The sequence below is a fragment of the Ctenopharyngodon idella genome, chromosome 10 (assembly GCF_019924925.1).
Source record: "Ctenopharyngodon idella isolate HZGC_01 chromosome 10, HZGC01, whole genome shotgun sequence".
NCBI classification, from domain to species: Eukaryota; Metazoa; Chordata; class Actinopteri; order Cypriniformes; family Xenocyprididae; genus Ctenopharyngodon; species Ctenopharyngodon idella.
The window spans coordinates 6,367,428-6,394,998 of record NC_067229.1 but is presented as its reverse complement, the minus strand read 5'-3'; the positions used below and the strand labels follow the sequence as shown (position 1 = coordinate 6,394,998).

At 37.1% G+C, this 27,571-nt stretch overlaps 1 protein-coding gene across 1 annotated transcript; it reads right to left on the bottom strand.

Annotated features, from left to right (window-relative positions):
* Positions 1 to 8: 8 nt before the first annotated feature.
* On the bottom strand, positions 9 to 24,101 carry ccdc71 (coiled-coil domain containing 71). Its single transcript, XM_051910021.1, has 2 exons — positions 23,977 to 24,101; positions 9 to 2,694 (listed from the first exon to the last, which is right to left on the bottom strand). The coding sequence occupies exon 2, from the start codon at positions 2,651 to 2,653 to the stop codon at positions 1,616 to 1,618; it is 1,038 nt and encodes a 345-aa protein (XP_051765981.1). The 5' UTR covers positions 2,654 to 2,694; positions 23,977 to 24,101; the 3' UTR covers positions 9 to 1,615.
* Positions 24,102 to 27,571: the final 3,470 nt, after the last annotated feature.

The following is a 27,571-nucleotide window of genomic DNA, read 5'->3' as shown; positions in this document are numbered from 1 at the left end:
ACCAAACATTTCTCAAACATATTTTAATTCACAACTCGATAACAGTAACTAAAGATACAACACTGACATTTACAGCTTTTGAGTGTCACAGATTCAACTGGATGGAAATAAAAACTGAATAACAGGAAAATATATTCTGTTTGTATTTTGCATGTGGATGTAAGATTTTTAACAGGACCCATACATTGGTTAACTTAAATTTCTAACAAATTTTAAACGCTTGCCTCGTGGCACCAATAAACTGCTGCTTTGCCATCATCTACTTTAGCTTGGAAAAAAAAAAAAAAACCAAAGGCCTTAGGCATTGCTCAATGCTAACTCAAATCTCACGCATCTTTTCCTCCTCTTGTGCACAAAAAGCAAATTTCCATCCTGTTGTGCCTTGCTCTATGCACATAAATCATGAACATCTTCAACCAATGAAACCTGGTGAGACAAAAAATTGACATTTATAAAATATCTTGAGCAAGATTTATTGGACAACCTGAATGTATTTTGCCTTTTCCAATAAGATACTACCATTAGTGGTGGATCAAGACCATTGTATTGAAGAGCAGTTTTTAATTTTCAGAATCTGGTTAAACGTGTAGAAGGCAATCAAGATGGCTACTATTCATCAAACAGAAACATGGACCAACCAACTCCTGGATGTATGGAATGAACAATATACATAATTAACTACAGGATTAATGACAACAACATTATCCCATTCAAGTGTTTGAGGTACGTTCAACCAATGGACAGGCAAGTCCACTGCTTGACAGGATGCTGAGAACTCAGAATATGAAGCAATTTTAATTTTTTTGCAATTACTTGTGGTCATGGCACCAACAAAACTTTAAAGAAATTAAATACCAGGGTTGGCACATTTAAATAAAATTGAGAAATTTATGAGAAGTGGATTGCAGAATGAAACAAGTACATCGAGAAGGAAAGAGTACAAAGATTCAGTTATTTTTCACTCTTCTCAAAGAATAAGGCCATTTATTTTGCCCTGAAATTAAATTAATATGCAAAAAGTGCCCCCAAATTGAACATGTTAGAATCTAAACAAAAATATCATATGCAGTCTATGCCGGCAGACTAACATATTACAAAACTGGTGATGTCAAAAAAACCTGGGCAACATTGACATCAACAGGATCGAAGGATGTAGAAAACCATAAAGACCAACTTAGGTTAGGCTATCATTGTCTTTTCAAGCAGTAGCATGTAATAAATCACTCTACAAATTCAGTCTGTTCCCATGATCCAGTAAGACAGCAGTCCATGCCCACAGTATCCAACAAAAGGAGCATTTTGGGAACTGCATAGTCATAAATAAGGGTTTGTTCATCAGTCCAATCCTTCAGAAGTTACATTAAAAAAAAACAAAATAAAAAAAAGGCTGGGATGTGTCAGGGAAACAAAATACTGTGAGAGCAGAAAAAAAAGCATCCCATCTTTGGATTATGATGTCAGTAACTACTTGATGATAATGCAAAATTTGGAGGTAACTGCAATGCTCCCATCCAGAGTTAACCTAGGGTTTGTTTCCAAAAAAAAAAACAACTCTGCAAAACAAGAAAACTCAACAAAAGAGGAAACAAAAAAAAAAAAAAACCCCAGCAAGAGTCTATACAGAGTCAACAAGGGGATGGATCTGTATCACAGGCGACAAGTTAACTTGCAAGATTTTCTGTGCCTTCCTCCTAACCTCCTCGTCTGTGACCGAATCGTCGACTTTTATAACCTTCCACTCGAGACCATTGCCATTCAGTCTAGAAACATCTTGTCCATTGGTGAGTGTCGACTGGGACCAGTTGAAGCTTTGGAAATGAAGTCTCCTCACTGAACCATTGTCTAGACCACTGGTCATCACATCAGGTTTACCTGATACCGTTTCGATTTTCTTATAAATGCTACCATCTTTAAGACCGAACCCATTTTGACAGACTACTGGGGCAGAGTCTCCAATAAGGGCATCGTCTACTTTGAACGGACACGACAAAACACGTTTGTTGTCCAAGGCAACTACGTTTGATGTCTGACTGCCATTTTCCGTGGGAGAGTGCGGAATTCCAGAGCGATCCGGTGGCCGTCCCAGAGCAAAACTGGGTGAGCTTTTCGAATCAGCACCAAAGTGAATTTGCAACCTCGCTGTGTGGCCTCCAGTCAACCCCTTTATGTTTGTTAGCTTGAGGCACTGCTGCGCTTGAACAGAATGTTTATCTAGCATTGCCGATGCAGCATTCTGCTTAAGACGGTCCACCGAGAGATTGGTAAGCAGGATCTTGGGTTGGTTTTGGAGAATGTCCTTTGCTGCTCTACTGAGCATCGAGTAATTCACATCCTTGCTCTTGTTCAAACCTTTCCGTCCTCGCTTCTTGCAAGGTTTCTGCACTTTCTGAACCTTGCTGCCAATCTTGGAAGAGATTGGCTCTGTGGTGCAAGACGTGTATCCGTACACATCTTTGCTCCTCAAAATCACAGGCTTAGCTCCTTCTTTCCTTAGCTCTTGAAGAAAGGACATCATTTGTCTCTCAGTGTTCGACAGATCCTTGGACATGGGGTTAAAGACCCTCAGGGCCTCTTCGAGGGCAGTATGTCCAGCTGGGGCAAATCTGGCCCAGGAATGGACTACCCTCCCCATGCCCTGCTCTTCAAAATTCATGGTGCACCTTCACAGCTGGTATGCATAAGGACTTCAGGTGTCTGTGAATATGAAAAGGATATTAGGGTGATGATTTATAGATGCGCATTTGAATTACAGTTTATAGTAACTAGTATGAAAAACAGCATTTTAAAGGTGAAGTGTAAATTCTGCAACACTAGTACCAAATGGATTAGCAAAATTACATGACTGATTTCAAACGGGTTTCCTAACCGCTGTTGATTCACAAACAAAGCAATGGTTGAGCCAATGTTGTTATGTTGGGCTACTCAAACAAAGTTAACATTCTTCTCTAAATAGAGCAACAAAATGTTTAGAGGTTTCTGCACATAAAAGATAAGGTGTGTTTTATTACAACACTACAAGTCCAACATAACTATCAGCAGGCGTTTCAGACAAACAAGTAGATTGTATCTTTATAGATGTAGTCCTTAATTTAAACTACTCCCTGTAAAACATCCAACTCAGTCTAGACTGATGTAGTTTGGTAAAACAACGTTTTTTTTTTTTATTGTCTGTTTTGGGTCTAAACAGTACCATGGCTCAACTAGATACATCCCGGTTATGCAGTTTGGACATACTGAAAAATGAAAATTTCTTGAATCATTCAACTATTTAATTAATTTATTTAAAAAATAAGGAGCTTGTACAAACAAAATTGTGTGAAATACATTCGAGAACATTTTGGAGACAAACATGTTCAAGTAATATTTATTTTTAGCTTGATGCTGTATCAAGTGCTTCATATCCGATTACATTACTTGGCCACCGTGGCGTTGAGAACCGCACTTAGTTCATTTGGAAAATGGACAATACAATTATAAACAAAGCGTCTGCACTGCTCCAAACAGCACAAGCTGCAAAGTCGCAGCACAGTGCAGCAGGAGTCCGATTTTACTTATCACGTGACTTCAAGTGTAAGGGGAGAGATGACTGACAGGACAAAATTGTTTATCACGGTTTACACATCAGTAAATCAAGCCAGTGACTAAACGGTTCCTGTTAGTAGCAAGGAAATCATGTTTTTATTTGTGATTAATTTATATACAGATAGTGATTAAAGAATAGAGATGATCTTCTCAAGACATAATCATCCGCTTGTAATTGCCAGTTTGTTTCTCGGTATGGCATCTTTAGTAAAGAACACAATGAAATTAACAAGTATTTTTGTCTATCCAGTTATATAAATATAAAAAGAAATTCTTATAACAAAATAAAGATAATGGGCCAAGCACAAAAGAGGCATGAGGAAGAGTTATGCAAGCATAGCAGGGAGCATCAGTCCAATTGCAACAATGAGTAAATAAAGACATTTTTAGTCAAAATGGCTGAAAAATTAAATACAATCACTAATAATATGATTTATTTAATTGCTTATTTTTGACCAATAAGCAATGCTGTTACCATGTTGTGTGGTCAGTGTGAGGTGACAATGGCTACATTTACATGCAACTAAATAATCCGTTAGTAATCGTATTGACGGCTCAATTGGACTGAAAAGCCTTCATGTAAACACCTTAAGTGATCCGATCCAAAAGAAATTTTGATCGGATTGGAAGGGGTGGTTTATTATTTTTCTAATCCGATTGAGAGGACATGTAAACACTTGATCACATTGAAAACTGAAACTGGAAAAGACTGCATGTGCAATGACGTAGAAATGGCGTACTGACATATGACGCACGGAACGAGCTGCAGTTGTTGTCCGAGTCGTGTTATTCTAAAACTCTGTATATTAGTGCAGTGCACATGACAAAAATTCAATTCCGATTTGAAGCTTGTGACAAATGCGCACATCATTTTACATATGAGATTTTACATAACCTTGCACTGTACTTAGCATTCATTTAAACACTACGTTTGGATTCATCAATCGGAATGAATTAATTCTGACTAAAACAAAAGTTGTGCATGCAAACAGCTACTGACACAGAGTTTGGCGTCAATATGCCAAAGTGTAGCAGCAGAGTTACAGCCTATCAACACGAAATCAATAGCTTTTTGCTGGCATGGTCAGAAGATGATTGGAACTGATTTTGGTGAAAATTGAACCAACAGTTCCAAAGAAATTCAGGTTTTCAAAGAAATTCAAAATGGCGAACAGCAATTTCAACCAAAAATATGGCATTTCTGTCAGGACCACTATCGTCAAGTATGATTGATAATTGCATAGATTTTGTATTGGCGGTATGATTCTGTTCTGGGCAAGAACTCCCTGCGCATCCATGCAGCCTAGCATGGATAAGAGCAGGGAGAGCAGCAATAACCCCCCTAGGATAAACAGAACAGAACCAATATATGCAGATATAGTTAGTCAATAATTTAACATGTACACATATTTCAAGAATTAGTCGGATTCAGCGAAATCATAAGGCCAATCCTGACTGAAGAGAGGAGGAGATGGGGATGGAGGAGGGTAATTAGCTCCTGAGAATGCAATATCTGCTGATAATACTGAAGAGCTTATATATGGATGCTGTTATAGGCGTCGTATTCCTATAGGTAGACGTGAGTCACCTGGGAGTCAGCTGATGCGAGCTTGACTGACGCTAACGCTGGATAATTGTTCTCGGTATGACTCAAGGAGTCCATCAAGTCTCATTTCATTAAAGTTTAATCAGAATCTATTAGCATATTTTGAAATTTCATTGTAAATTTCTAGAGATGCCATAAATCGGAGCTGCTTAAAGCAGTTTGTTTTTTTTGTTGTTGTTTTTTTTTATACTTGATTTCTGACAATGTTCTTTTACTCTTACCTCCGTTATGTAGCCCTGCCCCTTTTCAGTGCTGCGTTTGTGTTGTCCTGTCTTCTGGCTTGTATTTCCACAGCATGAAGGTAAGCTCTTATGGATTTATGAATTAACTGCTTGTTTTAAAATCTTACTGGCCTACTGATATTTGTTATGGCACCCGCTTCAAACATTACAATCCTCATGATAACTTTCACTAACTCTACAATAAGTAAATCCATTCCACCGGCTAATTACTCTTCGACACTGATGCCTTAGAAATATACAGAGCTACTGCAAAAAAACCAAAGATCAAACAAAATTCTATAGATAGCGTGTAGTGCTTCTTTGTGTACGGGGTAACCAAGGAAATGCTATATTGCTGCTGCACAATAAGTGCCACCGACTATCAGAGAATGAATTTGCATTTTCATTCAGCCTGTCTGCTGGTTTTGTTTTGTGCAGGTGTCTTATGTTGCATTATTTCTAGGGGTGTGCCATGAGCTATTAAAACGTGACAATATTTCTCATGGAGATGAAAAGCAATCTCGTGATTTCAGCATGACTAAGTTGAGTTTGTAACAAAACCTTTTACAGTGCTTAAATTATATTGTCTTTTACTGCTCAAAAAGTAGAACTGAAGTGACATTCATACACGATTATTAGTGTGGGGCTGTCACAATTCCTCTATCAAATTCAGGTTAAATGAAATGCCGGAAGTGGCGCATTCCACGGACGAAAATCCATGAACCGCATTATTAGATCGTGTGCAAATATTGAAGATTAAGTAGATATTTGAATTAAATGTTCAGCCAATATTAAACAAGGATTTGATCTGCTGTAAAGTGTAACAACAACATTCACCAGGCTGTTGGCCTCTGCAGGCATTTGTTATTATACATAATGCTTTTTATATTGTTGTTCAATAAAACCAAATGCCCCCAAAAAATAAAAAATAAAAATAAATAATAATAAATAATAATAATAATAATAATAATAATAATAATAATAATAATAATATGATGCACCTCTTAATGGAAATAAATACTGTGATGTTATTTTCATCAAGAGGTGCATCACTTTTTGGTCAAGATCTTGTATTGACAATGCAAGAGTCTCCTCCAGCACATCCTAAAGACTTAAGGTCTGGACTCAGAGGTGCTCATTTTATGTGTGAAAATGATTCTTCATGCTCCCTCCCAACAATTCTTTAACAATTTGAGCCTGATGAATCTTGATATTGCCATCCCTTAAATATGGCCATGATGTGTCTTCCTACATGGTTGTTTAAGAAATGAAAAGCTATACACTCCATCAATTAGGGTTAGAAGAACTGTTCCCAAACATATAACATGCTAGAAAAATAACCACTGCAATAATGATCCAATCATAGGCTCTTGCCAATTTAAATCCAAACAGCAACTTTTTTTTGGCCAGGCAGTGTATTGTAAGTCTTTTTAAAAAGGGAAATCACTTCAGTCTATAGTTATTACCACAAACAATATTATCCGATTACTCAATTGTCAAAATAATTCACCAATTACTCGATTACCAAAATAATCGTTAGTGACAGCCCTAGATTAGTTAATTAAGTAAAATGCACTTTAATAGGAAAGGTGCATGACGTAGTGTAAGCTTTGTGAACTGCAAGAGGTTTACACTTTCTGTGTATGTTGAATACAGAAGGTGGTCTGGCGGAAGATATTCGACTTCAGAACTTGTTTAAATATGGATTTTTTTTTAAACAAACGCATCGCTTCGCTTCAGAAGGCCTTTACTAACCCCTCGGAGCTGTGTGGAGCACATATTTATGATGGATGGAAGCACTTTGTTCAGCTCATACTCATGCATCAGGATATTTATTAATATTTCTCCAATTGTCTTCGTTGGAAACAAGAAAGTCATATACACCTAGGACGGCTTGAGGGTGAGTAAAGGTTAGGCTAATTTTCATTTCAAAGTGAACTAATCCTTTAATTTACATGTTACAAACAAGAAAAGAGTCATAAAGCCAATTCACATTGAACAAACAGACGCAGACAAATGGCAACAGACACTTTGTCGGGTTGTGGAATGTCTGAGAAGTAACGTACTGTAATCTGGTGATTGTCCGCATTTTGTTGTCTGTCGGTGCTGTTACTCAATTCTGTTCTTGGTTTAAATGGGTCTTATAAAAATTACAAGACACTCCAAAGCAAAAAGATCACTCAATTTCAAGTGCAGAAGAATCAGATCTGTTTGAATGAGTTCACTCAGACGTTCAAGATGGAAGACCAGAGAAAAATATATTAAGACTGAAGGGCAACTACAACACGGCCTTGTGAGTCCAAATAGCCATCAAGATCTCTTTTATTGCATTTCACTTCTTTAAATCATAACATTGACAAATAAGTACTTTTTTGCTCTTAGGCCACATGTCCACCAAAGCGTTTTTAGCCAGCTGACAACACTAGACGCTCTGCTGAAAACGCCTTCCTGTGAGCGCTTGAGAGCTTCGGCATTGCAGCATTTTTTTTTTTTTTTCCCCAGTTGAGATGCTTTGGTGCTATGATACGGAATATCCGCGGCACTGCTACTTGTAACTGATTTCGCAGATAACTTGTTTTAGACTAAAAATGTCAACACAATGTAGAGTACTTGCCATGTATGTTCGGAGACCGGTAAAAAACGTCAAGCACTCAGCGCTTGAGCGTGAAAAAGATGCTCAGCGCCTCGTTACACTCCTGCCGTTTAAAAAACGCGGCACTCCCATTGAAAACAATTGGAAAAGTAGGTTAGCCGCTGGAAAAAAAAAAAATGCTTTGGTGGACACATGGCCTTAGTGCTAAAAGACTTTCATTGGACCATTTGTTTTACCTCTTACATTTTTACCAAATCAGTAGACATGTAGCAATACACAAAAATTACAGTTCTGAAGTTAAGATTCTGTATGTTTTCAGTACAGCAGGCAGAAAAAAAACTGGTTTACTAAACAGTTATACAGTGGTTTACTGAACAAATTGTCTTAAAAGTCTGTCAATATTGCTGCAACACAAATGCATGTCAAACACATTACAAACTAGTGTTGTCAAACTATAGATATTTCGATATGCATTGATACTGAAATATCTGAAACGATTCCAATACTCCTTTTCTGCAGTGTCAATATACCGATACCAGCTGCGCGATTTAATTTTCTCTCCTCTCTGACGGTTAAGTGACACGCCCGCTTCCTGTCAAGGTGCGTGTCCACTGTCACGGAGCGGTACGAACGTTTTCAGTTCATTCCTATGGAGGTTAGGAACGAACTGAAAACGCTCGCACCGCTTCGCGCCAGTGGACACGCACCGTCACTCGTCTCATTTGCTCAGTTTAGAAGGTGCTTGCCTTGCGCATCATTTTAGTCGTTCCTGCAGGTTTCGCGCGTGCACCACTGATCTATGTAAGTGGCGCTCTCATAAAGCAGGTCTACTCAGTTAAACAGTCAGTTTGGGAATACAGCGCGTGTTGTGTTTCCGTGCACAAGCTCTTAAAGTGATAGCAACCTAATAAACCCGCTGCTGTCTGTCACGTTAACCAAAAAAAAACAAGAGACAAAATTAGGGAAACACTTGCTGATCTTGTAACTTTAATTGTAAGCAGTAATCTGTATTTAATTTTTACAATAAAGACCATCCAGTGTTGTTGTTTCTTTTTACATTTAATTACTTTATTTAATTGCTGTAGTGTTTGTGTAGTGTACTGTTAGACCCACCTGTAACACTTAAAGCCATGTTTATTTCAAAAAAAGAGATAAAAATATCTGTATGGCGGTATGCATGGCAGTTTTCCCTGTGGTATCGAAAATGGTATCAAATATCGATATTTTTCAAGGTATCGTATCGAAGATAGAAATTCCAGTATCGTGACAACACTATTACAAACACACATAGCCATGTAGGATTTTGTTTGAAGCGCTTAATATAAAGCACATCTCATGTTTAAGACAACTTGGATCGTGCACTTATTGGGCAGCAGCTTACTCTGTGTTCTTCATTACTTTTCAGATGTGTTCGCAACAAAATATAATGATATAAACAATATTGTCCCATCCTAGTGGGGGAAACTTGGGAGTTTCCCCCACACAGAAAAGATCTGCACATGCAGTGGATAAAACAACACTATATTCATTTGCTACACCAAACCGAAAGACCTGTCCCATACCGAAAACTGCAGGGTAAAGAGTTCAGACAAGACCAGATTTAATGAATTACAGACAAGAAGCCGTTAACAATGATTGTGAGATGAATCACATCTGAAAGGTCTATTCACACCAAGAGTGATACAAGTATTTGCTGGGCTGAATAAAGACCGGAATCACTCCTGAACATCTTTAGTTGGTCTGTTGACAGAGAAGATGGAGGAGAATCAACACTCAAATAGCTCTACAACAGAAACAGTGACAGGACGCAGATAGAGCAAGATGCTTTGATGCATTCTGATGATATAATTTGGCGTAAAGTACAATGTTGCATAAATCTACATGCACAAACTTATTATACTGTAGAAATATTTTACTGTACAAACAAATTATTTTACTTGTGTCAAAATAATATAACAAAAAGTATGGTTATATAAAGTAATTTTCCCAAAAAATTGAAAAATATTTGAAAAATATTGATTTTAATATTTGAAAAAAGGGTGCCAAGAAAACAGCAGTCTAATTACAAATGACAAAATGGCTGCCACCAAAATGCTGAATTGCCTAGTAGCAGTGACTCAGGGAAAAGGGCGAAAAGTTCATATTAGGGATGCACAGATACGGTTTTTTTTTTTCTTTGGCCGATGCCAATTTTAACAAAATATTATTTGTGGATTCCGATACAGATATGTGTTGCTCGTCATTAACCCCTTTACTCACAAAGATTGCCGACGGCCCCAGATTATTGTTGTTCAACATTCACTGCACGTTAATTTTAGCGGCATCTAGCAGTGAGGTTGTAAACTGCAACCAACGACGCTCACCCCTCCCTTTCGAAGCAAGTCTGGCTGACACAAGACAAAGATGTCGTCACCTGAGACAGCAGAGAGTACGTTAACTTCATTGCTTGACTGGCTTTCTTCTTCTAACAAAGAACGGTCTCTACTTCTAATAAACTAGATGACTACTACTACTACCACTACTACTACTACTTCTTCGTGTGTATTCAACATATGGCTGGGTGATACAGCTAAAAAAATTATCACGATATAATGATTTATATTGATCGGTATCGATAATTATTGAAAAAAATTTAGTAGAAAAAAATGTTTGAATTTAACCAATGCATTTTTAATTAAGGCAAACAAATACTTTTTAAAACAAAGCAAAATAAAATGTAAACAAATCTTTCTTATATTTTATATGAAGATTAAATAAGTGTTAAAGAAACTTAGAGCTGCACAATTCAGTCTATTTTAAATTTTTTAATATATTTGAAGTAATTATTTAAAAAAAAAATCTGTTTGGATGTATGATTCAATGACTCTCTCATAAATACTCTTGTTTCATTACTGGATGAATCCGTGTATTTTAAAGAATCTGTTGAATGAAGATTCAACGTCAAATACATTTTTTAACAGTCACTTGTCGCCACCTGGTGGTGAAACAATGTAATCGAGAAATGCGTCATTTTTAGCGCGTTCAAGTTTCTCTTAAAAGCTGATTTGCTCTATTTTGATCGGTAACATAAACATTAGTGTTTAATCTGAACTATAAACTTTTATCTCAGTACTTCTGTGATAATCTGAATATTTGTAGCACAGAAATAAAAGATACTGTGTGAAAACAGTGTGCAGCTGTTAATACCGACATGACAACCGCTCTCTCAAGACAAACTTTAAAGTCGATCAACTGTAAGACATAAGGAACCATGAAACTGCCACACTGACGAGCTTAAATGTCCTTTTTTTATTCACAATCTCCTCGTCGCCGGCAGGTACAGCACTCATTTTCATGTGTTTCTGTATTCTGATTTCACATGCCAATTGCGCAAGTGAACTCCACAGCAACTTGTTTGCGTGTCACTCGAAGCGCGTCTGTTTGGGACGGAGCGAGCTTGAGAGTTGTTCATGAAACCGAACTTCATGTCTGTTTACATTTTAATGCATTTAAGTGAAACTATATCAAGAATTATATCGAACATTTTTTCGTTATCGATTAAGACGTACCGTCGATAAATATCGATACCGTTTTATCGCCCAGGCCTAATTCAACATAGTAACGATGCAAGCTGCCTCTAAAAACACGAACGACTTAGAAGAAAAACAACATAGTGACTACATGCGCTCTGTAGAGCAGTTTGTCTGTTTAGGGCTGCTGAAGAAACATGCCGGCGCATAACGGCGACTTAACATAAGGGGACCCGCGGTCTATGTAGATAGAAATGGCTCATTCTAAGGTAATAAAAACGCTTCATTATGTAAGGTCTTTATACACCACTGAAAACATAGTTATGTACATTATACTGCATTTCTGTCAATAGATCCTCCCAAATTTTACACATTGCACCTTTAAAACATCATACTCTTACTTGATCTGGACAAATTAAGTATCATTAGAAAGATTTAAGAGTCCAGCTTAGAGCTGCATGATAAAATTAAAATTAGAACCACAATGTTTTTGTTGGAGATCGTGATTCTCCCACGATTCTGAAGAAAAAAAAAAAAAAAAACACTAGACAACTAAACAAAATGGCATTCAATTTACTAGAGGTTCTGATGTTTATTAAATGTTTATTGCTTCCATCCATTTAAAGATTAATTTGTATGAAATAATTTTAAAAAATGAATGTGAATGAAGGAGTCAATGTCTAATTCATAAAGACTTGTTTCGTTATTGGATGAATCAGCATTTGTGAATTAATCTCTTGAATGAATGATTCAATGATTTTTTTTTTTTTTAAACAGTTACTTGTCGCCACCTCCTGGCTAAAGAGATAAATGACAATACATACAAGTGTCAAAACACTTTCAAAAAGTGATTCTCTATTTTGATCACTACTGTAGACATATTTATACCCAAATTATAAACTTTTATCCCAGTCCCCCATATGTAACACAAAAATAACAGACTATTAGTGAGGCTGCTTCATACGAATGTTGCAGTGTGATGATCGATGTTTCAAAGGTTAACCAAAGTCCCTGAAGTCTATGGTTTAAAGCCTGTTTCACATCACAAGCGTCAACAGAGCGTGAACAACGTGTCGCTACTCATGTTAATGAATGAGAGCGTTCACACTGGAAGAATGACGACCGACCCTCTCTTTCATTAACATGGGCAGCGACAAAACAAAACACACGTTGTTCACACTCCGCTGTCGCTTGCGATGTGAAACGGGCATAATAGACACAGCGGAATCATTGTCATTTAGGAATAAGATCGCATGGGTGTTTGAATTGAGGTCGCAATCTTTTAACGATTAACCATGCAGCTCTACTCTAGCTTCAATATCTGACCATTGTTTATGATAAAACTAGGTTGCAGTGACATTAATTTCTTAATTTATATCAGGAGTGCAAAATAATCAATCTGTAATGTTTGATATTTTGAATAGAATAATTCAGTTAATTCATATTCTCTAACGTCTGCTCCGGTTTATTTGTGTTGACAAAGATGCACTAGACAACGTCCATTAGGGCTCTTAGTCCAAAAGTGCTCAAATTTGGATAAATACTGATTTATTCTCACATGTTTGCAAGATATTTAGTCATACAGAATACCATTTCTATTAATTTCCCACCAAATTATGCAACCCGAAGAGCTGAAAGAGTGTTCAGAGCGCGCTCTGTCTCTCCTGTTCGGGTTTTGCACAAGTTATGACTCAGTGACACGCTCATTTGATCTAGAGCTGTCAATCATCCTACGTGGCATAATTCCTGCCCTTCTGCATGACGCTGTCCTGTACACTTCCTTGTTCTGAGCTCCGTGAAAAACAAACCCAAAAAAACATTTCTACATGTGAAACAAGAAGCTAATAAACACACGATTACAATAGTATATGGTTTGTGTTTGATTTTTTTGTGATTTAGGGTATTTTCATAGGAATAAAGAATGTTTACAGTATACACGCTAAGCAGGTGTAGCGATTAGCTCCATATAAAATGCTAAATATAACATTTCAACATCATATGACTAAAATCAACATTAGATCGCGATCGGAAGTTAATACAAACACTCGATGGTGGTTTAAAGTGAGTTGGGTAAAAGCGTAATAATATTAATCTTTTAAATTGTGTTATGTAGCTTGATGCTAATTGTAGCTCTAATGCACCTGTAGCGCCAGAAGCTATTCTAATTCATAATTTAATTTGTTAAAAGAACTCACATAAGGTCCCAAGAATATGCTTTTTTTGTATTCTATAAAGACTTCAGATGATAGGTGGATTAATTTATAGTGGGATCAATGTGGTGTTGATGGGCAAGCCATGTAATGCCAGAATAAAGTCTAAGAATGGCTGAATACAAACAAAAGAATAATGATAAAAGAATAATGAAGATTAAGTATCATTCACGGCAGAGGTGTGAAAGGTTTGTCGAGGGAGAACAATAGAACATGAATGGAGCAGTTCACCTCACCAGACATTAGACAATCGACTGCAAGTAGGTGTTTTACAGGGCAATAAAATATTTTATTAGCATCTTATCAGCCTTCTCTAAAATTACACATGACATGGTCTTAGAAAACGTTTCATAAAATTCATAGTTTTAGAGATATCGTCAATATTATCGATTTGAAAAGAAGCATGAGCAGACTTGCGGCTTTACTTTAATTGATAAAGTTGTTATACCACATACACATTTTTATACATTTTAAAAATACATTCCTAATATTTTATATTTTTGTTTTTATGTTTGAGCTTATATCTCCATATTAATAACAGTCTGAGTAATTCTCTTGAACTGTCTTGAACTGTAAACTGGATTGGATCCATTTAACAGGCCAACCTAAATACAGAATAACAACAGAACAAAGATGCATATGAAATAGCCTACTTTTCAGGTAGATCTAAAAGCAGTTTTTTTTAGGTCCAGAAATAAAGTAAAGTAATCAAATGTAAAATATATTCTTCATTGAACAAATTAAATATTCATTAATCCTAAAAAGTTACGAAAGTTATATAGTCAAGAGTAGTGAATTATTTTTTGTCTTTTGTTGTTTGATTAACATCAAAACAGCAGGAATATTAGGCTGCTGTCACTTTAGGAGCTGCACAAATCCAATATACTGGTACACAAGCATTTTATTTCTCAACTGTTTACATTCATTTAAGACATAACCGACTGTTTACAAGGATACTTGTCAATATAGCATTTTGATTCAATTTTGTGTGAATTAGAAGTGTAAGAGAACTCAAATCAGTATTTGTCTAAAATGTGCACTTTGGATGTGCACACACAAAGCTTCTCACACCACGAGTAGAATTGAGGTTTCTTTCACATCTTCTTGTGCTTAAGTACTAATTCACAAGGCCTAAAAACATGTCCAGAGTGTTGTTCACACTGGCCCCGGGCAGTCCATATTGTCGAGCCCTGCCGTATTTTGTACAGATTTAATTTAATTTGAGAGCATTTAATTATTTTACCTAGAGAAAAACATTGAAATATGCAACAGACATTATACAACTCAGTTAATTAATGAACCATCAAACCATTTTAAATTGATCAACAATCACCCAATCAATATTAGGGCTGGGACAATACATCGATTATCGTTTCGCGATACAATGAATCTGGATCGATTCCGATATTTTGTTCTCTCGAATCGATTGAGCTTAGTTTTAACAGCAGATGGCGCTCTAGGCTAGTTTTTAACCACACACTCAAATGCTCAAAGAATGCTGGACAGCGATCGTACTTTCGGTCGAGTCATCTAAGTGGTAAAATATTAGGTGTGTAACAATATATTGATATAGATCGATACATAGATTATATGTCTAACGATACTATGTATCGATGCACCGCGTAAAAAAATCAATACCTGTAGGCTCTATTTATATATTTAAGAGGCACATTTGTTGTCACACACTCCACATTTTCACGCAATGTCAATCTATGCATTTTCTCCAACGTGTACATTCTGGTTTAAACTACCTTTCAGAGCTTGTGGAAGACGCTCGGGACAGTTGATGGAACTGTCACTGTCCGAATGGGTGCTAAATCTTCACGAAAGTTAATCAGTTGCTTGTGTTTAAAGCATTGCAGAAAGACACAAAAGAACAGCGATTACACATCTCAGATAATGCACAAATAGGTCAGTAAATTGAGTCTTTTTACATATTTTTGTGCTTTAGCAGATAAAGGTCTATGGTTTTACATAAAAGGACTTTATCTTGCTAGAGTTTATTGATGTTTCTAAATCATGTTACTTTCTACCGGGTGTCTGTTAGAACACTGGAAAAGACAGCACTATGAATTGTTCTTCACACGCACAATAACTGAAATTTAAAACTGTTAAAAGAAAAGGCTCAATAAAGTGTTGCATAGGAGAGCTGCACACTTTGACTCTGTGTCACTCTGTATTTAAGCCTTTCATATTATAGTACTTTTGCACAATGAAAGAGTATTAATAGCCTGTCTTGTTCTGTCCTGTCTATCATATGTTATTGCCATTATTATCATTAAAAAGCTGCGCTATACATTGATATTAGGGTCGGGTCGATAGACGATGCCATTGTCCATCACCGAGCTGACAGACATGCCGGGGTCCGGATCCGGTCCTCCAATTGAATATCAAGTGGTTTAGTTCGAATCACGTGGAATCACGATGTTGAGCCGGCATCGTGATTCCACGTGATTCGAACTAAACCACTTGATATTCAAATGGGGGACCAGATCCGGACCCTGGCATGTTTCCATCCAGACTGAGAGACAGAACATTCTGTAGCACCATTTTACTGTTTCTAGTTGAAGCCAGCAGCGCGTCAAAACAGCAGTGCGGATCACACCACAAGCACTCAGGATCGTTTGTGGTAATGATATTTCAGTGCTATATCCTCTAGTAGTTTTATCTAAAGCCAATAGCGCTTCATTCAGGCCCTTCCAGCTCGGTGCGTGTTCTCTCTTTCTCCAGACGCGCGCCACATGTGCTTGTCCACTGGCATGGAGCAGAGCGAGCATTTTTAATTCACTCCAATTAATTAAATCCTCCCCAACCCAATGTCATCGTTCATCTCGATGTTTCACTGTAGACATCGTTTGATGCCAATTGGGTAGACATCGCCCAACCCTAATTGATATACAATGTACAATACAATACAAATATACAAAATAAATGTTTGTTATATATATTTGGTTGCATTTGTGAGTAAATGAAATGTAACTGGTTTTGTAAAATAAGCACATAATATCATGATATCGATATATCGATTAATATACCCCTGAATTGAATCATATCGTAATCATATCACAGAATTTAAGGTATTGGCAAATATCACATCGCTGGCTATGAGAATCGATATTGTATCGTATCAGGATGAACCGTCTGGTTTACATCCCTATTAAATGTACTTGCACCTCGGCACATAATTCTTATACGATGCGAGATTAATGTCAACACAGCTTACTGCGAACACCCTTGTAATTCGCTTCAACCTTTTCGAACTTTATGAATGATTAATTTAGGTTTAGGTGGTGTGTGTAAAGAAATTGGAAGCAAGCAGAGTATGGGTGTTTCTAAAGCAAGCAGTGCCATCTGCTGTTAAAAACTAAGCTCAGAATTGATTCGAGAGAGGATCGCAATACATCAGAAAATATCAGAATCACTCCAGATTCTTTGTATCGTGAATTGAGAATCGATGTACTGTCCCAGCGGTATCAGTGGCCGATACATTGGCGCATCTCTAAGTTCATACCCCATTGGTTGGTCCGTTTTCTTTGCAGTCTGTCCATTTTGAATGTGTTCTGTAAAAACAACTAAATATGTTGGTATACCTGGTGTGAATGAGACCACTCACAAGTGTTGCAAAAATGGTCTCTTTAGACCCCTCTCATTCTCAAAAGTTTATGTAAAGGAAGTTAATGATGTTTCTGGCATGGTTGATCAGATCACAAAATGTTTTGGATCTTGTTTAAACTTGTATGTAGCCTCGTCCACCAGAGAAAGATGTTAATACTAGATGAAAACAACCAATATAGAACACTAGCTCAAAGACATGGTCATTTTCACCTACTCCATTCCATTTTCAAATGTAAATCTTCATCATGGGTGTGAATAGCTTCATATGAATGCATTGTTTCTATTCAAAATGTTGTTTGTGGTGAATAAGTTTGCTGTGAATTGCCTGACAAATCAGGGTTATTGAACTCTGGTCCTGAAGGCCATTGTCCTGTTGGATTTTGCTCCAACACTAATCAAACACACCTGAAAACCCTACCGTAATTAAAGTCTTCAGGATTAGCTGCACAGCTGTATTTGATTAGCGTTGGAACTAAACGCTTCAGGAAAGTAGAAAGTATGCAAACACTTCTAGCAACGCACGCTAGTTGTTGCTTTGTGCATATTTTTGGATTCTGAAATGTGTCAGAACACAGTTAGTAGTTCAAGTACATCCTGCTATTCCAGCAATACCACTAGGAGTGCTACAACAGACATTAGCACTAAGAGTGCTTTTTATAGTCATTTCTCTCTTTCGGGTTTATTACTGTCAGGGTGGAACTGAATAAAAAGGAACATGCTAAGCAAGTTGAAATTGATGTTTATAACTAGTTATGTGAAAAATAAAAATTTGATAAGGTAAATCTATCGGCTCTTATGCCACCACATCAACACAACAGTACTTTTTAGGAGTTCAACCGGGCCACACACTTGCAATGTGTTTAGCCAAACATTCGTGTCTGGCCTTAAAACGTACATAAATTTGCACTTTTTAAAAATGTTGTACACAAACATGAAATATGCTGTTGCATATGCTCATTGCATTGCATACAAGAAATAGCTTATTCCCTTGTGCATTTAAGAATAACTTAAAATATGTGCTATTGTATTGCAGTGCATACAAGACCTGACTTATTCATTTGTGCATTAAAGAATATCACATGAAATATACTGTTTCATTGCATTGCATACAAGATCTAACTTATTCCGTTGTGCATCGAAGAGATTAGAAGTTGTCAAAAGTACCGACTTCCATACCAGGTCAGTACTGAAATTTTAAAAATGTGATGCTTTGAGCACTGTTGAGCGGATTCGTAAACACCTCTGATTGGCCATTGTGTTGACGTGCTCTTTGGATATGTCTGAGATTGGCTTTAATGATCACCTCTTCAAAAATGTAAAATGACGCTCTTCACCGAGCACTTACAAAGATACAAATGAGAGCATTTGAAAGCAGGCAGTCCACTAATAGATGCCTGCTTTCAAACGCTTTCAAATTCAAACACTTCCGTGTGTTTTCAAACGCTCCTGTGCATTAATCATTGTAGCCAATCACAGACATATCCGATGAGCGCGTCAGCACAATGGCCAATCAGAGGTGTTTACGAATCCGCTCAACAGCGCTCAAAGCATCACATTTTTTAAATTTCACTACCGATTGGTACCGAAGTCGGTACTTTTGACAACTCTAGAAGAGATAACACATAACATATGTGCTTTTGCATTGCATACAAGAACTAACTCCATTGCGCATTGAAGAGATAACGCATGACAAATGTGCTACTGCAATGCATTGCATATTGAAAATTAACACTGGAACCTATACATTGTAGAACACATCGTATTTGATGTTTACACTTTTACCCAGAAGTAGGGCTGGGCGATACGGCAAAAAAATAAAATCGATTTTTTTCAGAACGATTGACCAATTCACGATTTCGTTTTTTTTTTTTTTTTTTTTTACTGTTTAACTAGTCAACTTAAAAACTTAACTACAATATGATTTAAGTAACATTCACTTTATTAACAATCTGGTTTAAAAAAAGTTCCATTCCAAGTGCACCACACATGAAGTGATCAACATGGTGTAAATGTAAAACTGTTTGTAAATATCTTTGCAGAAATATGCCTGAAATATGAAGGCAAATGTTGTACAAACTTATCTGAAACACATCCTATATACTCAAATATAAAATAAGAAAATGCTAAATATTTCTTAGCCAAAAAGTAATAGCAATAAATAACACCAGTAATAGGCTATTATTAACAGCAAATGCTTTGTAAAAACAGAAAACAGCAGCTTTCAGCCTGTCACCATCATGCAAACATGAAACATCAAACAGGTTTTTGCCTTCCATTGTGCCATTTGTCCTATTGTTTTTATGCTTGGCGGACATGTTTAGGTGTTGCACTTGTGTCTCGCGTCTTTTGCAGCATCTCACCCATGAAACGGCATTCTAAAAACACGGCAGTCAAGTAAAAAAAAAAAAAAAAAAAAAAAAAGCTCAACTCGCATTTAATAACTTTGCCTTTTTTCTCTCATTCCACTGCCTGCATCTCATTTTTATAACGCAATAATGCATTTCTGAATGAACAGCCGCTTAAGAATAGTGATGTGTTCTACGCTCATAGAACGTCACACGAGAGCGGTTAATCAGGCGCGCCGGCGCCATCATGAGGTCGGATAATTTTCTTCTCCTAATACAGTTACCATTGCTGTACTGTCAACATGTCCAATTGTAACGCTTGCTAACATTTTTATTCAAAATCGTGATTTCTCGATTTAAAAAAATAAATTAAATCGAGGCAAAACATTAAATTCGAATTAATCGAGAGAAAAAAAAACGCCCAGCCCTGCCCAGAAGTAATTTATAAAAGGTTTGCTAACCAGCAAAAGACCTCAAAAACAAATAGAATACTGTCCAGCAGATATTTTCATAAAATTTATGAACAAATTAATATATTAAGCATGTACAAAAATTCACGCCATTTAAAGATATTAAATAGATGTTTGTATACAATAATTGGAATGAAATGCTACATCACACACTTTAACATGTCGATGTGATGTACACATGCATATTGGGATATATTGTTCCCTGAAAGCGCATTTACATTGCCAAGACATTTATTTGATGTGTGTTTTCATCTACAGTAAATGTCATTTTAAAACATATTATCATCTGCAACATCTCTAAAACAATGGGTTTTTTTTTTGTTTTGGATGTTAGGAGCTGTTCACACAGGATGCCCTCAGAAGAGCAGTGGAACTGAAAAGAAAGTAAATATAAAGGCTTTATAAAGTTGCAATGTAATGGAAGTAGCGAAAAACATCTTACATTTTGTGATGTGAATCTGAGTGAAACAAATTACCGGAAAAAAAAAAAAAAAAAATAGGTCAGGGAAGTGAGCTTGTGGTTGATAAGAAAAGGGCCGGGTTTAAGTGGACTAAATGATTAAAGAAGTTCAGCATACGTCACTACAGAGATGTTTGTAGCTTATCAGAAAACCGAAAAAAAATGAAACATATTCATGGATGAATCATTCACAATAAGATCAACAACATGCATTTAGAAATTATATAGTGTGTAGAGTTAAAAGTACAGACTTTGGTACCTAGTCGGTACTTAAATTTTAAAAATGTGACACTGAGTGCTGTTGAGCGGATTCGTAAACACCTCTGATTCGCCATTGTGTTCACGCACTCATCAGATATGTCTGTGATTAGCTTTAATGATCAACGCTTCAAAAACGTTGTAAATAGTCAATGACGCTCTTCACCTAGCGCTTACACGGATACACAGGCATCCTGCTTTCAAATTCAAACACTTCCATGTGCTTTCAAATGCTCCCGTGCATTGATCACTGTAGCCAATCACAGACATATCCAATGAGCGCGTGAACAATAGCCAATCAGACGCGTTTACGAATCCGCACAACAGCGATCAAAGCATCACATTTTTAAATGGTACTGAAGTCGTTACTTTCGACAACTCCAATAGTGTGAATTTTTTATTTCATGTAATATTCACTGCAGTATAAACAGTATGCTTACCCCACCCCCAAATGGGATCAGTCCTTTGTTTTAAACTGACAGTGATTCGCCATGCTGCTTAAAACCCAAAGTATACTTCGGCCATCCACGTTCTACGGCAGTCCACGCACTGTGCACACGATGAAATTTTCATCATCAGGAGGGTCTGTGGACATCCGCGCACACCATCCATGTGCAACTCAATTTTTGTGTCCACACAGACATTGCAGTACAACGGCGCATGTGTGAATGATTTGAGCGCTTGCACAGAATTCCACTAGATAGTGCGCACGTGTCTTTCTACGGTTATGACCAAGAAGTAGGGCTGCCCCCAACTCAAGATTTTTCTAGTCGACTAGTAATCATTCATTTACGCCATTAGTCGACTAATCACACAGTTACATTAATTACTTAAATATACTGGGGGGCGGAATATATTCCTCGCTCTCTCAAGAGCACGCATAAAGCTTGCCTCAAAGCACTGACAAAAGTAATGATAATGAATGTGTCGGAAACAATAGCAACAGCCAAAGTTTATATAAGTTTATTATTATAAAATAACATTTTAATTGTTAATTAATAGAACTAATGTTTTCTGAGTCAGTGTCAGCTGCAAAGATGAAGTTCCGCAGTAACGCGCCTATAGAGAGAGAAATGTACCTGTCATACGGATTACATAATCAGAGTATCTGTTTTTGCTTCAAATTGGTTTGTTTAAAAGTAGACGTTTCAAGCTTTCTATAGACATTTCTCATGTCTGTGAGGCAAGTAGCCTATACACTAAGTTTCTGTTCATGTATGTGACACACTGCTGTTCAGGGAGACTAAGACGGCAGAAAGTGCATCCTGTTTGTTTTCTTTATTTTACAAAAGCACAACGTTTTGTTGTTATTGTGAGTGTACACAAATAAAAGTAGACCCTTTACAGTTCGGAATGATGCATTACTCTTATCTGTATGACAAAAAAAAATGACAGAGAATTAAAGGTTGGAAAAAATTCAAGTGACCATGTCGGCGCCTCAATGTCGTGCAATAATGAAGCGCGCTATACTTTAGCTCTGTCTTCCACACTCCGCTCGAAAACTTGGATATATAATAGCGCACATTTATCTAGGTTAACATTAGAGTTAGCAGCCATGTAAAGTTGCTACTACTTACATGTTTCAAATGATAAGCCATATTTGAGGTCGATGTATGATAGGCGAATGTTTGGATTACTGTAGTTACCACAAGGGCCCGCTGTTAATGATCGTGACTTTGCCACTTCCTATGGAGTTTTTTTTCCCCCTGCAACTAACTGACTAATAAAATCTTGGTCGACTAAGCCTCTTCTAGTCGACTAAAGCTAGTGTTATACTTTCCGTGTGCACGTGAGGGTCCACTAGGTTCCACATGGCGTAAAAATCGTCATCTGAGGGTGTACGCGGAGGCTCTTTGCGGACATCCGCGTGCCTCCCACTTTTTGTGACCACCTAAAAAAGCAACAGCGCATTCGCTGGAAAAACATGGACGTCGAATTTGAAGAGAGGCTGGGTGAAGAAGTCCATCACTACCCGCACCTCTACAATCCATCGTTAAAACAATGTAAAGACAGCCAGAAGTGCAATAATGAAGTGCAATAATCCATGTTTGCTTATCGATCTACTGCGCATGTGTGGAACACGTCCGCCAAGCAGACCCCAGCATACACTTTCAGTAGTATAAATACAAGTATATACTTGTATATACTCCATCCGAACTGGAGTATAATCGAGGCTTAACTTTTAGTCGACTATTAGGGGGCAGCCCTACCAAGAAGTATACTTTTAAAGATGTTTATTCAGAACAATTACAACACAATTCTATGCTGTGCTCTTTAACAAACGTCTTGGCAACGTATGTGATGCTGTTATGAATGTTTGTGCCGAAACATTAAAAAAGTAACTGTAAATTTGTAGTTTTATAAAATGTACAAAATATATTTTACTTAGTAGAAAGGTAAACGCCTACAGGTCCCACAAATTATAACAACTTACACAGTTTAACTGAAAAAACAGAGTATTCCTTTCCTTTTATGACTTATTTGTTATTAGATCTATAGTTTACATCTATGTCTGTATTTAAATTCACAACACATGCATGAATACAGACACATCTTTCTAGTAGCTAGAGCGCACAGCGCCCCTAAACTGCGATACTTCACTAGGTTTGACGTAACCAAGCGCATACAAAAATACACAGATCCGGTCTTTACTCGCTATATTTATCTTCCTTAGCAGCCAAAGCGTTAAAACAGATCGAATGATATGTTAGAGGCGAAGTGATACAGCGAAACCCGGGGTTTGTAGCAGTAAACGTCAATAATTTAGAATTACATTCAATAACATTTCAAATGGCGATGCAACACACAATAGAGGAACCTTCAGCTGGCGAAAAAGGGAGATAAACATTCGTTTAATACTCACCGGTTGACTATTACCTAGCAATTATGCTGAATAAAAACGTCTCACAAACAACAGACGTTTTTCAGCCCCACTTTGGGTGTCTACTTGTGAAAAACTAATACGCAAAAATCCTGGCTAAATGTAGTTGAGCATATGCCATATACGGAGTCTTTATGGCGAACATGCTTGAAGTAAATGTCATACTGTTGTTATACCACGCTTCCTCCTCCAAATAAATAGATAATTTTTAAATAAGGAGTCTTACCTTTTACCGAGTCCCTTCTGAGAGCATTGAAACGAGAGCTGCCGAGCTCTCTGCCATGAAACAAAAATGGCTCTCGAGCTTCAGAGGGTGAGAGTTTCGGAGTGGCTGACTGGAAGAAGGGGCGGAGCCAATCGCGAAAATAGCTAGCTAAGGTTAAAAAATTGTTTATATTAAGTGCAAAAGAAAAAAATCATGTTGTTGTATACAATGGTGAAGGAATATTTATAAAATATATGAGGAAAAAAAAACTGACTACGGACCTCTGATTTATTTAACATTTCACAGTATTAATAATAATGCAGTCCTAGAGGTTTTTAGTTTACCAGTGGGGGATGGGTGAGCAGGAGCCCATCCCCCCCAAAATGGAAAATAGCTAGCTAAGGTTAAAAATTGTTTAAGTGCAAAAGAATAAGTTCATGTTGTTATAGACAATGGTGAAGGAATATGTAAAACTTGACTATGGACCACTGATTGATTGATTTTTTTTATTTATTTTTTTTTTTTTTATCACAAACAGTCCTAGAGGATTAGTTTAGCAGTGGGAGCAGGACCCTTCCCCAAAAATGGGCCTGAAGAACATGCAATAATGATGGGAATTTTAGAATTTACAGCTTCGTTCTTCAAAAAATAAAAATTTTTTCGTAATCCTTTACTCCGATTTCACAGAGATGTGGCTGTATGACATCATCTTAACATGGTGGCTCTCAAACTTCCCAGAGTACATCATAATGAACCCTTTTCGCAAACATTTTTAGAGACCTATGTGTAAAACATGACAAATGATCCTCTCTGATAATATCTGTAGACAACAAATGCTAGCATTGTGTATCATTGCTTATCTTCAGAAATTTGGTTGCTAGGAGATGTTTTTTTTTAATCGATAATGAACAGCAAGCAACACTAATGGCAGAATTGCCATATTATTTACGCTTATGCATAAATTTGTGGTTGGAAGGTGGAGATAGTCTATATTATAAACATAAAATTACACAACTACCAATGTTTGTTTCATACTGGTCACATTTAGCATGTAGCATGTTTCTAACTGGATATGTTTTTATCACTTAAGCAATTATATTGCTCATCCAAATGGCTTTATTAGATGATTTAACTACAGTGACCTGGATGTGTGTGAATCCTAAAGGCATGTATAGCACTTTCTCCTAAATATTTCCAATTTTTTCACTTCGGTGTGAAGGGACTTTTACTAAAGCATCCTGATGGCGGCCATTTTATGATTTGGTGGACTAGCCAATTACAGTCAACACAGAAATTAGGACATGTTCTGCAGTGAAGATAATTAGATAATGTACACAAATGAACAAAGAACATAAATGCACAAAAACACATTTAAAAAATGGCTGTTACACATTTGTTTAATATTTCATTACCTTGATATTTCGGAAGAATTGGAGGAATAAACCTTGATGGTGTTGGCTCTGTTGCAAGCAAGAGTTGGCCAATAATGGCAGGAATTTTTTTGTGGTAGGGTGCACTAGTAATGGGAGAAACAAAGCTTTACGAAACTTCGAATCAGTTGAACCAATTGCTTGGCAAAATGATTCACTGTTGTGACACCTGCTGGCCAGAATGATGTAAATGCAACTGTAACTCAACATGCATAAAAACACTTTTCAAATAAATCATACAATACTTTTTAATATTAAGTGTCTGTATAATACGTTGTTTTATTAAATTGTAGGGCTTGTTTTGTTTGTTTTATGGAGAGAGTAATTAATCAGCCCGATAAGAGACTATAACTACAAATCACCCTTTTTATTATACAATGTATTCAATTGATCCAAGATCAGGTAGATGAAAGACACTGGTTCACTGGTTCAAAGAAATTTAAGGTTCACACCATGTCATAATTACTGTAACAATTCTGATCTGTAAAAAGCCTTCACGTTTGTAGAACTTGTAATTAAAATGTGTAAACTCTTAAATTTCTGAGCTACGACTTGTACCATGTGGCCGCTGTACCACCTGACCACTGTAGATTTAAGCAAAGTCCCTTTCAGCCAAGTCATTTCACTTGGCGGCCATCTTTGAAACACCTCTCTCAGGCAGCCATTTCAGTCATGCAAGTGCAGCTCCTATTTCTTTGAAAATTAAACATTAAATTCTCCAAAACTGTTTATTAAGCTTACGATTAACTTTCATATTTGAAATCATGAGTGAAATCTGACAACAACGGTTCAATACATTTTGTTTACAAATGCTCAGATCATAAAAACTGCATTTTTCAGGCTGGACCAGCAAATGCGCATGCACAGTCCTAAGAGAGCATCTCTAAAACTGACTGTTTCTATAGACCTTATGCACCAGAGAAACAAGCGCGCCGCCATCTTTATAATATTGTCTTTGAAATTCCGTTTTCGCGGTAGCTCTGTATATTTGGCATCGCTGTCAAAGAATTAGCTGGTGAAGTAGATTTACTTGTTGTAGAGTTAATGAAAGTTATCATGAGCATTGCTATGTTTAAAGCAGATGTCTTAACAAATGCCAGTAGACCGGGAAGATTTTAAAACGAGCAGTTCATTCATAAATACGTAAGTTCGCTGTGGAAATACAAACCGGAAGTCAAAAGACAACGAGCGAAACGCTGAAAAGGGGCGGAGCTACATAAGCCCTATAGCAACCGGAGCTTTTAACGGCAGTGACAAGACGACCAATCGGCGATTGCCTCTTTCACTTAGAAAGCGGGACGTATTTCGCCATATTGCACGTTGCACTTTCTCCCATTCATAGTAATAGGAGTTCGCCATCTTTGTATATCTAAAGTCTCTGATGTGTGTTCTACTTGACGTGGCATTGTGCAGACCGATCGGTGCAACATCAAAATACCGCTAGAGCCATTCGACAGCATAGCCTACGAAGCTTTATTTATGGAAATTACGACATGGCATGAACACAGCGTCAGCCCCTTGTGGCGAACAACTATAATTTCAAAACGTTTCTAAACAGTTTTATGTAACGAATCTTAATGAAATCACGTGATTTTGGCAGTTTGAAACGCGCCGTTTCAAAAGCGTCGGTCACACTACACTTTTCGTTCCACTGACTTCCATTCAAACGCAAGCTCGTGCGAAAAGTTTCGCATTTCGCTGCGTTCCAAAGTTCAAGTTTGGTGAACTCTGACCTGCGAATTCGCATCATGAAGACGTCCTCAAGATCGATTCGTCACGGCACGACCTCTTGGCTGAATTAAAAGAATAATATTTTTGCAGTAAAGTCGAGTAGGTTGTGTATTTTTACATTTTGAATGTATTACTATATGTTATATGTTGAATTCATGTTTATAAAAAAAGACGCTGTTGACCGTGACGTCATTTCACGACCTTTGCAGCATCCAAAGAAATTTCACACGTTCAAAGTCTAGTGTGACCGCGGCTTTATTCAAATCATGTGGTTTGTTGAGGGAAGCAGGCGATAAAATGGACAAAAATCATGCAGACTTGCATTGAAGGAAGAACTCGGGCCGTATCAAAAGACCAGAATATCTTAGAGGCGTGGTTATGGGCTAATTTGTCTAGTGAGCAACCACCTAACAGCCATCCAGAGCACCTTAGCAACCCCATAATAATATAATAAA